This window comes from Podarcis erhardii, assembly GCF_964252035.2.
Source record: "Podarcis erhardii genome assembly, chromosome: 2".
In the NCBI taxonomy this organism is placed as follows: domain Eukaryota; kingdom Metazoa; phylum Chordata; class Lepidosauria; order Squamata; family Lacertidae; genus Podarcis; species Podarcis erhardii.
Window position 1 is genome coordinate 51,621,081 of NC_138498.1, and position 14,882 is coordinate 51,635,962.

At 46.6% G+C, this 14,882-nt stretch overlaps 1 protein-coding gene across 1 annotated transcript in view; it reads right to left on the reverse strand.

Moving 5' to 3' along the window:
* Window positions 1-12,468, reverse strand: part of AFAP1L1 (actin filament associated protein 1 like 1) — a 74,035-nt gene extending 61,567 nt beyond the window's left edge. Inside the window, exon 1 of the mRNA XM_081852074.1 lies at window positions 11,696-12,468. Coding sequence (XP_081708200.1) covers window positions 11,696-11,723 — 28 coding nt within the window. The 5' untranslated portion in view covers window positions 11,724-12,468. The remainder of the gene's footprint in view (window positions 1-11,695) is intronic.
* Between the last annotated feature and the right edge of the window lie 2,414 nt (window positions 12,469-14,882).

Below are 14,882 nucleotides of genomic sequence, written 5' to 3' on the forward strand. Positions count from 1 at the left end.
CACCCCCACCCCAGTAAATGAAGCCCAAGGAATGTGGGGAGATTGCTTAGGTTTCAAAAGGTTAAAGAAAACAGAACTCTTTTGTGGCAACACAGGCTGATATGAAGACCACTCAGAAGATAGTGAGATAGTGGAAAAACTGGAATGAAGTGCTCAGCAGAAACTAAATGCTTTTGTTGGGGGTAGAAAGCAATGTATACACATACACCCAGAATCTGAGCATAACAGTATAGGAGACTCACAGGATGTAGTAATAGTACCCCATCTTTCTTTTCTTCTTTTTAATAAAGTTGGTTTCTAGTTCCCATGCTGTGAAAATGGGTTTGAAAGTATCTGGGCAATGTCAAGACTTGTGTGTGTGTGTGGGGGGGGGGTTATTAAGATTTCTATCGGTGAAAGGCATCAATGCCTCTTTTAGTTCATGGTCTGACTCAATATAAGGTAGCTTCCTAAGTCCCTTCTGCATGTGACAGAAGACTTGGGACAAGGCAGTCTCCAACCTCAAATACAGTGGTACCTCTGGATGTGAACGGGATCTGTTCTGGAGACCCGTTCGCATCCTGAAGAGAACATAAGACGCGACTGCGCGTCTGCACGTGCGCGGGTCGTGTTTTGCCGCTTCTGTGCATGACGTCATTTTGAGCGCCTGCGCATGTGGCAAAACCCAGAAGTAACACACTCCATTACTTCCGGGTCGCCATGGAGCGCAACCTGAAAATATTTAAGCTGAAGCGTATTCATCCTGAGGTATGACTGTAGTGGTTGGATAAAATTCAAGAACCTCTCTTCAAAACACACCCTTTATTCCATTGTTTTAGGGAGCATCTGCCTGAGGGTTACTCTTTCCACTTGCCCCAATTAAAACACACTCACAAACTTTCTGAATTCAGAAGTGACTTCTGTTCATTCTCTGCCCCCCCCCCATCTCCATTTCCTCCAAATCCCAGAAGGAATAATTTTGGAAACTTATTTTGACATAGTATTTCAAGTTAGGGCAATGCTACCACTTCAAGATCCTTGCCTTTTCCACTGCACAGATTACTACCAGGAGTCCGAAGCCTCCTTATCTTTCTTTTCTGCTATATATGACTGAGCAGCATAGGGCATCCCACACGGAGACCACAAGTTCCACATAGCCCTTTTGTCATAGCAACTTGGAAAAAGGGTGTGAGCTGCCCTATGGCTACCCCCTTGGCTCTGCTGGCTCATTGTAATGTGATCTGTTAAGAGAGGCTCTCCACACAGAAGCCTGGATGGCTGCAACAGCTGTGTAGTAACTAGAGACTTCCCCCTGTCTCACCATATGGTGGTGGAGTATGCAAAGAGGAGGAGTGCTCAAGTCCCTCAGTTGTACTCCATTTGATAATTCCAGGCTCAGCTGAGTGAGAACAGGATAAGAGCACACACAGTTTCTCTATCTTAAGCCAAGTCCAGCCCTTCCATTTCCACCCACTGCCGGATATTCAGGTGCAGCACCAAGGCCACAGGTTGTGACGGCACTTCCTGCCAATACAGCCCGTCCTTTGCTAGGGAGATTAGCTTCTAACCTTTCCACAAGCAGTAACACTGGAAACTTGTGAGCAGATCTGTTGAACAAGGTTATAGGAATTTTCCCTGGATGGAAATCTAGTGCCCTAGAAACGCTGACCCTGGTTGAGTACCTGCCCTGCATATCCCATTGTGGACCATCTTCTTGCCCACTTTCTCCTCTAAGGAGGGAGCTCAGTGGTGGCGGGTGGGCAGGCTAGCTAGCTGAGTCTTAAGAGGGATGCAATCTGTACGGTTCCTCAATCCTGGTGCTTCTGATGATACAAGACCACGTAAGAATATTGCAGGACCATCCAGAAAGGGTTCCGTCCCAGCGCTAGCCCAAAGGCGTGGTTAGCAACCATGCCATTTTTGCTCCAGTTGCAACACTGCACATGCAACAGTTCATAGGATCAGTCCCAGATCTATTAAAGTGAAGGGCAAAACACAGCTGGGACGTCAGCTGCAGAAATCTAGATATTCCTGGCATATTGTCATTCAGCATATTTCCTTGGAGTTTTATGCCTGGCACTCATCACTGAACACAACATGCGAGAAGCCCATTCAAGATACATTTTGGGTTGCCAAAAGGGCCTATTGTAGCTGTTCAGTAAGCCAATCATAGAATTGTAGAACTGGAAGAGGCCCTGAGGATCATCTAGTCCAGCCCCCCTGCAATGCAGGAATATGCAGCTGTTCCATATGGGGATCAAGCCTACAGCCTTGGTGCTATCAGCACCATGCTCTATCCAGCTGAGCAATCCTGTTTTATCTGTGTTATCAGGAGATGAACAATAAGTTCTGCCCCGTCACCTACTGCAGATGGGCAACAGTCAAGTCCATCAACCTGTGTTAGAAACTGGGATAGAAAAGCTAGGAGCCAAATGGCTCCTGGGACCTGGGTTGTGGGTACCAAAACAGAATGTCTAGTAGCCATTGTGGGGGGGTCGGCAACATTTTGTATTTATTATTTTGATAAGCATGAACTAATACACAATGCACATAAGAGACACATTGTCGATACCACATTTTTATCAGAAACTGTTGGTACATGTTTAATTTGGTGTTTATAATAAAAATATTGGTACCATATGCAGGGATTTATGTTATGCAAATTGAACCATAGAAAGAAGAAGGGAAGTTTTTGATATTTTAAGGCTGTTTAAATGAATATTCTAAATTGTAAAACAAAAAAATTAATAAAAAATATATTTTTAAAAAAATGAAATGCTTGCAAATCTAGACTCTTTAGGTGCAAAATGCACCTGGCACCCTGCCATCAAGCCACATGTTCCCTCTGGAAACTGTTGTTTCCAAGTTACACAGGCTCTAGAGATCAATTCCATTTCCCCCTACTAGATTGCGCAGCATCCTGAGGGAGAATGAATCAGTCACTAATGGCCTGAGTGTGGAAATGGAAAGGGGGCCCTGGCTGGAGCTTTGCTGACTGGTTTCAATTCAGTGATTTCCACTGCTAAAAAGTCAAGCTACTGGAAGCTCAAGTGGCGGCTGGTCTGTTTGACAAGGGAGCAGCTACAACAATAATCAGAAAGCAATGCTTGAGCAGCCCACAAGTTCCCTCCCTCCTCTGCCTATATCTTGACATTGGCTTTTCAATTATGTCTGGGCTTATTTCCATATTTCCTTTGTTCCTATCTAAGCACAGCTGATTGCAAAGATAAATTGCTCTCACATATAAATGACTATAATTTGCACCATGCAGGCCCCGTGCTCAAGCGTTGGTGGAAGAATGCAAAAGGCAGAGGAGGGGCAGAAGTGTGGTGATGTGACTCATGTCATCTGCACAGCGGTGATGAAGGTTTGGATACCCTGAAGTCTGCAGGCACAGAATCAGAGACAAAAGCTGAATGGGAATTCTCTGGCAGGTCTTTAATGAAGGCCGTCACAAAATCAAGGGTCTGTGCCAAACTTGAGGAACCTGTGACTGTCCATGTGTTGCTGGAGTACAATCCCCATCAGATCCTGCTGGCATAGCCAGTGATCAGGGGCGATGGAAACAGCAACAACTAGAGGGCCACAAAATCCCCAGGCTTGGTCTAGGCAGTAGAGATGCCGTGTGCTGCAGTGGTTGGACTAGGTAGGGCCTGGGAGATGAGAGTTCAAATCTCCACTCAGCCATGAAGCTTACTGGGTGACCTTGGTCCAGACACAGTCTCTCAGCCCAACCTGCCTGACAGGGTTGTTGTGAGAATGAAATGGGGAGATTAAGAGCCCACCACTCTGAACTCCCTGGAGGAAAGGTGAGATACAAATGTAACAATAAATGAATTAAATGCAAACAGGGTTGTGCAAGGGGTAGCCCATCCACGAGGATGCGAGGCTGGAGGGAAGCAAACACTTTGATGAATCTGGTCTCCATTTAATGCTCACCTTCCTCCACAGGACCTGGGTGAGCACCTTTACTCAAAACCCCAAACCCCACAATAGGGTAAAACAGAGATCGGGGAAATGGTCTCAGTTCCTTCTCAAAACAAGAGCATGCTGGATCAGGCCAGTCTAGAATCCCAGGATCCTGTTCTCATAGTGGCTGATGCAAGGAGGGCCCAAGCACAAGTGTAGTCTCCCCTCCTGCGGTTTCCAGCAGCTGACATTCAGAAGCATGGCTGCCTTCTCCTTCTTTGCCACGTATTAGAAAGAGCTGCCCCTGCGTTGATTCTCCTTCCATTGCAGTGACTCAGTTGCCAAGAGATAGAATTGCAGCAATGCAGGGGAGGGCTGCTCTCTGTAGCAGCTGGGGGTGCGGTGATCCCATCCCCAACCCTCTTTCACAACACACACCCTTGAATTTGGCTGCGTTTTAGGAGAGGGTGGAATTCCCAAAGTGGATTTTAGGCAGAAGATCAAGAATGATTCAGGATTCCGCCCACCCAATCCAATGTCACCCTTTCTCCGTGGCAAGGCAGGCCCACAGGCTGCATACTGGTCTGAAGTGATCACACACAAGGAACTGAAGAGTTCCCCGTGTTATGTCGCTTGGCTCTTGGGCTAAAACACACACACGGGACTTTGTAACAGGAAGAAAATTTGTATGTAATATATTTTTAAAAACAACTGAAATACTAAAGAGCCTGACTGTACAAGCAAAGGGTGCTGTGGACAGGAATACAACTTTTACAAGTCTGTTGTTGTACAGCACTTGACCACTCTGTGGGTTCCATCACATGCACCCATGGGAATCAGAGGGCACATTGATAACACACAGTGTGTTCTCTACTGTAACTCACAGACCTTGGGGGAGAAATTAGGTTGAGGAAATAGTGGTGAGGGAGGACGAGTTACCTCTTCACTCTCTGCATCAAGATGGCTAGTCATGGATCTCATCCCTTTGGTTCTTAGACATCTCTCACACAAGGGCTGCGTACCAAAACTAAAGTGACAGGTAGCCAAGCTTTGGAATCAGCTTGCAAGCACCTGCAGGGAGTCTGGGAATAATGTAGGCCAGAGTAGCCACACTAGCCCTGGCTTTGATGTTAAACAGGTCACCCTCTTTCCTAACATGTTGGGTGTTTAAGCACCCAAGGAGTCCAAATGCACCACTGCACCAGAGAAGATTTCCCATAACCTATGGTCTTGTTAGTCACATGCTTGGGGCTGACCCAGGGGCATAGGAAGGGGGTGCAGGGGTGCAGTCCGCCCTGGGTGTCATCCTTGAGGGGGTTACAAAATGGCACACCATGGGGGTCGGCACTTACCATGGGGCCTGGCTTGCAGTGTGCCCGAACCACATCTCTCTCCTGGGAGTGACATGGTGACACAGTGGCTCGGGGCCCCGCACTGCCCAAAACGGTAGTGTGGGGCTTGTGTCTGCCAGGCAGACTCCATGGGCAGCGTACCACACCGAGCCACCCCTTTGGGCGGATCGCCGCGGTGCCCCCTTGCAGTGCCCCCATGCTCAGATTGCTCTGCCCCTGCCGCTCTGGGTGCCGGAGCAGCTAGCTACACCCCTGGTCTGTCCTTTCAACTCATATAAACTGGAGCGGGTAGTTGTCTCCACTCTGCTACAATCTATGAGTATGCTCAGGAAGTGAGTGACAGCTGGCTAGCAGAACCAGGACTGTAATGGAAGGATCAATATTGACGTCCAATCATTCTCAGCAAGGATCCGCAAATGCACTCACTGTAGCCACCATTCAACAAGCACCCCTTCCCTCTCCTCTGACTTTCTGTTGCACTTTGGATGCACTCAGAACTTCTAAAAAGATCAATGGACAGGTAAGACTGCAAGAGAAATCCAGCAGGATCAAATCCAAGGTCCATCTAGTCCTGCATTCTGCCACATGCCTCTTGAGAAGCCCACAAGCAGGGCATGAAGGAAATAGCTCACTCCCACCATAGCTCCCCAGATGGAACTTCACTTCTCATGCCATGCCTACAGCTTAGGCAACAGAAAGAGTCTCATCACCAACTTAATTCTGTTCTGCAGTTTGGAGGCATCACAGACATGACTCTCCCTTTTCCCCACATCCTCTGTGCACACTAGAGGACTCAGGGGAGGGACAAGACTAATGGTGACCACAACATGTTGGCCAGATGCCAAGGCCACCCAAAATATGTGGGCCCCAACTTCTTTGTCAACATCAAATAAAAATATATATGAAAGTCTGGGCACAGAAAGGTTTTTAGGGGGTGGTGGAATCTTGGGCTGTTTGAAGGCAAGTAAAAGACAATGGGCTGCTCTAGTTGTACTTTTTATTGTGCATTCATGATGTTTTGTGCTCATGATGGTATCTGGATAGTTATACATAATTGTGCTTTCAATACTGTGTGTGCCTGCAAAAGTTTCAGGCAGATAATTTCCTTCGAACTGGTGCATTTCCCATAGTTTCCTGCTAAAATCCTGTAACTTTTCATACCACAAATGTTGTGTCCCCCCCCATTTTTGTTGTGCTATAGCTATAGCAAAGAGTGCTCCTGTGGATGACAATGTGCTAACCTTGGGGTGCACTGGAGAACAACTAATAAAGTGGAATGGCTCAGTATAAATCAGCTATCATCGCATCAACAACATGTTGCAGAATACACACATACACAAATATCTCCACCAGTCTGGAGGGACCCAACAGCATTCTGCAGAAACTAATGACTATGGCTAAGTGAGGTCCATTAATTTTAACAGATCTACTCTGAATTAAACTTAGTTGAATAACCACCCACAGTGACTTATCATCAGGGTGTACTGTTAAAAGATGCCACAATCTATTCTTCTTAATGCATGACTTTCAAAGGCGAGGTCTGCTTGTTTCAAATGCTTAGCTCATTCATCCACAGTGATGCCAACTGGCTTCTATGGAAATGGGAGATACTATTAAGTACACAGACAGCAAAAGCTGTGATATTTTAGAGGGAGGGGAATATCTCTCAGGACTGAAGGGATAATGACCCAGAAATAAATAAATCTGAATTTGAGTTAACAGCTATCCCACCCACCCCCAGCCATTTTGAACAATAGATTTGCGGGTTCTGGTAAGAGTATGGAATCCCTTTTCCTGTCCTGTAAATCTTTAAATAGCTGTCAGACAAGATGGGACAGCATAGTCTGAAAAGTATTAAGACAATAGATTTTTTATAAACCGCATCACAGGCTACATGTCTGCACTCTGGAACTCAAAGGTCTAGGAGACAATAAGGGCATTTTAGCTGAGATTATCACATTTGGGCTACTGGCATAAAACTCAGCCAATCCTCTCCCCACCCCCACCCCACTGCACTTCTGTTGACAACCATCACTTGGGAGGTTAAGGTGGTGTGCAGGCAAGTGTAGGGAAGCAGAATGAGAGCCTTCCTGCTCACTCTTAAGAGCACAGTCCTGGAGCCTTTTCTTTCCCTTCTTTCTTTCGGAGAATCATTAAGAAATCGAGAATGCTCAGCTGCACCCCTCAGTTATTCTCCTAGCTCCAGGATTGTGACACCCTGTCAGCATATAACACTTCTGCTCAAAAGATCTGAACTGGTTGCTGATTTGTTATTGCATCAAGTTTAAGGTGCTACAATTGATAACAGTTTGCTTCGGAGCAGTTTATTTTACTCCACATATGCCCGTTCAACTGTCCCCCCCCCCCCCGAGGAACTGGAACTGTTCTGGGTGCTCCAACATACTCGTTCCACGCTTGCAAGATATGGGTCTTTTAGTGGGGCAGCACCTAAACTTGGAACTCCCTGTCTATTGACATCAGGTAAGCATCTTCACTGTTTTCCTTTTGGTACCTACTTAAAATGTTTTTGCTTAAGCAAGCCTAGCCAGACACAGGGATATTGACATGCTTTAATCTTTTCTTAGTCTGCTGTAATTTCAATTATCTTTTAAGTGCTTTTATAACTTGTTTTAAGCTGTTTTTGCTGATAAATTTAGTATTTCTCCTAAACTGCTTACAGGTTTTCTTAGGGTCAAGAGTTACGTAAATTTTGTTTAAAAACAAAACAAATTAGCACATGCAAATTTATGTCTATGAGCCCATGTCTCAAATCTCTTAAGTCCCCAACATTGCTCCTGCATCTCACCATTATGAAGGGCATATTCAGTCCCATTTTACAGATGAAAGCACCAAACCTAGGCCACTCTTTATGTTCTTCGGCGTTTATATTTCATGAAGTGGATCATGCATTTCAAGATTAAGATTTTTCTCTGAGGGCTGGCTCCACTTTCTTCATGCTTGAAGGGACTCGCTCCGCAAGGGCACTAAGTGTACCATGTCTTAGCTGTGCTTCGACAGCAGACCTTTTTTTAAATTAAAAAATGAACAATATATGCACATCAGGTTCGTTGCCTCTAAGCAAAGTATGCACATGATTATCTACAGACTTGGCTCATGATATTTCAGAAGTGGCTTTCAGCACTCAACAAGTTCCCCCACTGGGGAAGCAAGGCAGTCAGAATTCCCAAGAAAAACATTGCAAGAGGCATTCCCTTATCAACAGTCAGCAGAAATGCTTCCTGCTTCAGGAGGGATGCGAGAATGAAGCCGTGCCAAGCCCTTTGCCCAGCCTCAAGAGCTGGCTGAGTAACAGGATGCAGGCCCCAAGCAGAGCATGGGTTGGCCTCCAAATGCTCAACCACTTACAAGTGGGGAGGAGATCACTTCGTTTCCATAGAGGAAGCATCACCCATCCTTTTACATGGAGGAAAAAGGAGAACCCTTGACCTTCAGAGGATCTGCAATGGGCTGATGAGTTTCCACTACTCTTTAAAACATCGCAGGTCCCAAGATCACACTGTCACTTCTTCTATAGGGCAGATCTGGAAATGGGGAGTTCACTCTCCTTCCTGCTTCTCCAGCCATTCTGCGCCACCCCCTACCCTGTAGGCAGGATGGTAATGGCATTCTCCCTCCTGTCTAGCGAGGCTTCTCCACCCTAAAAAAATTGCAGCCCTCAGCAAAAGCCTATGGTGGACAAGTGCAGAAGAGGGTTTATTTATAGCCACAAATCATAGCAAAAAAAAAAAAAAAAAACACCTTACTGAGACTGCCCCAGCTGCCCAGACTGCTGCTGGAATGTGTTCGCTGTATATAGAGGAGATATACATAGCATTTCCAGACACAAACAGTTAAGATTCCACTCTACACAAGTGTCCCACTTCATCGTGAGAGAGAGGTGAGAAGCAGAGAGGCATTGCTGCAGATGCTCTCCAAAAGAGGGGCCAAGAGGAACACACTTGTGGCACAGCACAGAAAACATATTACTATCATTATTATCCTGCCCCCCAAGTTTTCAAAGCAAAAGTTATAGTTCACTTCATTCCACTAACTGTGGACAGAAGCAAGACTCCTTTAGTTTTTCTTCCAAGAGAAACCAGGCCACAACACATTAGCGCTTGCAAAGCAATTGCACCTGCAAATAAGTTTTGTCATGAGTAAGTGTGCTGTGTCTCCTGCCATGACTCCTTTCCTGCTTTGTTCCTCTGCTTATCTTTTCCTGCATGTACTGAAAGCAGGTCAAGAACTACACAGGAATGAGCAAGGGCCACAAGAGGGGAAGATCTGCACAGCCCACGTTCAGGACAGTAGCCACAGCTGCAGTATTCACTGGGTGGAAGCTAACGGGAGGCATGAGCACAGACTTCTGGAGAGCCACACCGTGAGCCCACCAAGAGCCACTCCAAGTCAAGAGCAGTGCTCTAGAAGTCAACTCTAGCTGAGTTCTGCCCACACCGGCCTTCAAACAAGTGCCTCTCTGCATAGCACCAACAGCTCAAATGCCATTCCTTAAGCAGCTACCACAAAGGTAGCATTGAAAAACTAGCCCAGAGACAGAGAGGAAGAGAGAGGGACTCTGGCCAGTGTAAGAAACTGAGATATGAAAGCCAGGAGCTAAATGGCATCTTAAACCTAGGTTATGGGTGCAACAACTGAATTTCTAGGCACGCTTTTTTATAACAAGAATACAAAGCTGAAAATGAATGAACTGCAGCTAAAATATGCTGTTCGTTTTTCACATGGTGTAGTCCTTCCCCTGGCCACCCCACCCCCCAATATTCTTAAGAGAGTCTCTTCTCCAATCTTCAGAGGAGCTTGAAGCCGGGAGACACATGTCAAAAGTCAAATCTTGTGCATCATCAACTGACATGGTGTGGTGACCACCACGTGATCGAGTCTAGACAGATCAATTAAGAGTGGATTCTTGTGATTTTTGGTGCTACCAAAACCAAGCTCATGTTCAACAAGACCCTTGTGCACCCAAAGTTACTTGCTGATTTTTTATTTACTCCGTTTTTACTTTGATAATTCTTCCTAGAAGCTCAGGATGGCTTGCAAGGCTGTTCCTCTCCCATTTAATCCTCACAAGCAACCTTGTGAGGTAGGCTAGGCTGAGAGAAGGAAGGAGAGACTGACCCAGAGTCACCCAGTGAGCTTCGTGGCCAAGTATTTGAACCTGTGTCAACTTGCTCCTAGTCCAGCAATTTAGCCACTAAGCCACTATAAGGTGATTAATGCCTCTCCAAAACAGCACAGCGATTTTAAAAGCACATATGTCCTGATACAGTCTATTTAAAGTGATTCATCCGCTTTCCCTCTCTCCACCACATGGAACACAAGAGGCTTCTCTCAACAGAATACTGTCTAATAACAGAGAAGGCTGCAACCCAGGGCACGCTGACTTGGGAGTACGTCTCCCTGAACTCGTGGGATTTGCTTCCAAGGAGACACGCACAGGATGGGGCCCGAAAGCATGCCGATGTGTGTGTACAGTTCACTATTAAACAGCTCGCGGTGGTGTCTTGCACATGGGGAGTAAACAAAACAATCCCTCCTGGCCGTGATCGTTCTTACATTAGGTCTTAGGTCATCCTCGCTATCGGTGGAGTAACAGGGAAGAAATAATGAAGTCTGGAGGGAGCCAAGCAGATTCTTCCAGCGCAATTTGGCAACCGCGCGCGCCCACCTCCAAGCGCCCGGGTTACACAAAGCCCCATTAAGACAATGCCATTTACTAACCATTTTGGGCGCGTACATCTAGCTTGTGTTGTTACAGTATTTCTTTTTTTAATGTCTATCTCACGCAAAAGCGCTTTTCACCATAGATCTAAAGCTGTCCTACGATTATTCTCACACTTAAAAATATATAGATCAGAATCCCATTTGACCACCCACCTTCAAGCTTTCCAAACACTACTCCATGGAAACAAAACTGCGATCACGTCCCCCGCCCTATCGATTTCTAACCTCTCTCCGCCCCACCCCACGTTGAAGCACACAATGGTATATCCCCACGCGGAACGTGCCGTGAATGTGAGCACGCGTGGGCGTGGCACGCTTCATCTTCTGATCAGAATATCGACCGAGGCACAAATCAGCAGCGCGCGAGCCGCGACGGATAGCATTAATTAATATGGCACGCTCCGTCGAGCGAGGCTTTCTAGAGAACAGGTCTTATTTGCATGGGGAGATCTCCCCTAAGAACCGGACAATCAGGAGCAGCTGACGCTACAGGGCTAAATAAGCCGAAGATCTCGCCCCGCCAGGGGGTCCCTCGAGGGCCCTGCCCTCGCCAGCTTCCCAATTACGCGACAACAAGTGTTCGCCCCATCCGGAGCAAGCGGGCCCCGTTCCCCGACAATCCGATCAGACTCCCCCCACAAGCATACCAGCCCCACTCCAGATCCAAACGCCCGGATCGATACAGGCAGCCGCCATCTGGGCGTTCTGCTTACCGCTGAGCCTGTCCATGGTCCAGGGCATTAATGGGCGAAGGAGAGGCGGCTGTTCTCGTGGCGCCCGATTCGCTCCGCGGAGAAGACGCTCGCTCTGCGCCCCCCTGGCGAGCGCGCTCGGCTCAGGCGCGGACCAGCCAGATGGATGCGCCCGGCTCCTCCGGCACACAAACGTCAACCTTTAAACCGGCTCCCGCAGATCGCGCAGTCCCTCCCCGCCGCTTCCTCCGCGTCAGATACAGGGTCTTAGCGCCCTTCCAGCAGGACACGCCGCTCCTCTCTCTTTGCTGGGCGAGTCTCCGCTGGGACAGGGGGCTCGGCTCCAGGCGCTCACCCCGCCCTTCCGGATCAGGTGCGGCTATCGGTATACAATGACAGCAGCCTCAACAGCCCTGCTGAAGAGAAAGGCCCGCCTTTCTCTCTCTGTCTTTCCCCAAATCCTTTGCCACAGTAGCCTCGCAGTCAGCTGCTCGCAGTTCCAGGTCTGCGCTCACTTGGGCACCTCCTTGGTCTTCTCTTGCCCCATCGATTGGTGCCCCCCAGACACAGACGCTCACACGCACCTTTACCAGTCTAATTCTCTTTCTCCCCCTCATGCTAGGGTAGCTTTGCATCCATTTCTTTGTTTTATTTAATGGGCAGCCAGACGCCAAATAAGGAAAAATAGGCAGTCCAAAAAGTTCATTTGTGCTGTTCAAAAAAAAAAATTGCATGATCTTAAGTCAGTGATTCTCAAACTGCGGTGGACTGGCAATTCACCATCTCCTGCAATGTGCCATGGATTGGTACCATATTTGGTCCTGAAACAACCCACACAATCTGGGCTGTGGTGGAGTCACCAGAGACCAGCAGCCAATGGCTTGCAGACAGGCTCTGGTCCACGGACCAGCTCTTTGAGTTAGGTGAAGTAAAAAAAAACTGACTGGCACCAATGTGAAAAGTAAATTAAGTAGCCCAGGTTCCCCTAGAACCCTGGAGCCTGATTGAGCACAACCGTTTCTCCTTGCGCTGCCCAAGGTCCTCCCAGCACTCCACTGCTATTCTCCACAGAGTATCCACCAATGCTTCTAATAGGAACGATGTAATTCCTTTCCTGACATGTCACACGAAGTTGTCAGTGTCATGATCAGGGTGACGATGTGAGAAATATCCGATGTTGCATTCTTCACAGGGACCTTATTGGGGAAAAGCTACATAAAACATTCAAACCTAAAAGTGTCATCACAGCACTTCTTAAGTTTTCTTCAATATCCCTCATTCCAAATAAAGCTTTGTTGGAGTTCGTGATGCCTCTTGGGTAAGTCTTGACCATAACACAGTTCTGCGTTGGTGCTGTCAAATTCTCAGCTCTGAGAATTTTCTCCCACTCTCTATAGGTTTCTGAATGTGATTCTTAAGCAAGAAGGCATTGTGCACACAGGAGAAAAATGCACAGGGTGAACTAAACTACAATCGCTCCTAGGCAGTTCTAAAATTTCCTCTTCTCTCCAGATGCCTGCTATGTGATGTATGTAATAAAGAGATACTATATTTCAATAAAGTTGCCTGTTTCTGATATCAGTAACTGTGTGAGGTTGCTTTGTTAATTTTTCAGCTAATACAGTGATCCCCAGTTGTTGGTAGCATAGATCTAGAGCACTCTCTCTTGTGCTTATCCATTGTTTTGCTATTTCTAGTCATGCTGCCCCCAACATGGAGACAATTCTCTACGGAGTAACTCATTTTCTCCATCAGATATGAACATACTGTTCCATTTTGGATCTCCTGGATGACAGAAGCAAAATTAGAAGGGCTGATGGTGAACCCAAGAGCAGGTCATGAGGAATGGCCAGGTATATTAGTGTTCAGGTCCAAAATAGTGTGTCCTTGTTCAACTGATAAATACTAATAGAAAATAATTAATAAGGTCAGAGTCTTTGGGAATAGACAATCTATAGTTTCCTTTCACAGGGGTGGTCTTCAACTTCAACTGTTTCAACTTTCATCACGCGCCTTCATTCTTGCCAAATCTGCTCTGGAAGGTTGGGGGGGACCCAGAACAGTTTTAGAAAGTGTGTGGAGGGAAGGGGGGTCCTGTTGCACAAGCATAACTTAGTGCTACATTAGAGGCAAACCATAGTTTTTCTAACTTCCCCATAGCATGTAAAGTGAAATGCTTCAGAAGTTCTTTTTCATTCATTCATTCCTTTGACCAAAAGAAAGCAGCCACCAACATACCTCTGGGATGTGATTCACTGACCACTCAGCTTGGTGTAGGCTCACCAAATCATGTCTCCCGATTTGTTTGATGGCTTGTCACAACCTCGAAAGCTTTTTCACTTTGTGGTCAATCCTATTAATCTCACCCTCAGGCTAGGCGGTGGTCCAGGCATCCTGCTGACCCATGAATCAGAACTGGAGGGTAAAAGTTCAAGCCTGATGTTAATTACAGGTGCGAATGGCTGTTCTCAGTGGTCAAATTGTCAAGTTAAAAGTTCTCAATTGCATTTTTCTTCCTTTGCAATAGTTTTATTCACCATCCTGTTTAAGTAATAATAGATTATATTACACACAAAAAGATGTATTACATGAAAAACTGGCTTTCTTAGAGTCTTGCTAGCCACTGGTTTTTGGATTCATTTTGCTAATGTTCCCAGCAGAATGAGGCTTTCTCAGGAGACTAATATTTTGATTCAAGGTGCTTGTACACAAACCCTAGAACTAGCAAGGGAAGGTAGGGTCTTTGGCTGCATACACATTGCCATTTCCTCGTGTTTCCCCTGTGCTCATACCCCTTGGTTTTGAAACTGTGCACACAACATCAGCCACATTCCAGATTGCTGCTGCAGTTTCTGGGGAAATACTGCTGTCTGAGGCATTTTCCAAACTGGCTTTGATCCAATTGAAAAACTTAACACAAATTCATATTGCAATTTAAGCTGGGGTGTGTAGACATTTGAGACAGCCATCATGCAAAGATCACATTTGCACCTGTTGCTTTGCTCAATTTTGCCTCCAGCCCACCCCCCCAGCACTGGCATGTGGCCCCTGGAAGGTTGTCCAGTAGGGAATGCGGCCCTTGAAATGAAAACTGTGTCCCATCTCTGGCTTATTCCATTCACCATGGCTTAATAAGCCCCCATTTAGTGCTAATTTATCTAGTAATCAATGACTAATATATATTGTCTTGCTTCTTAAGCAACCCTGT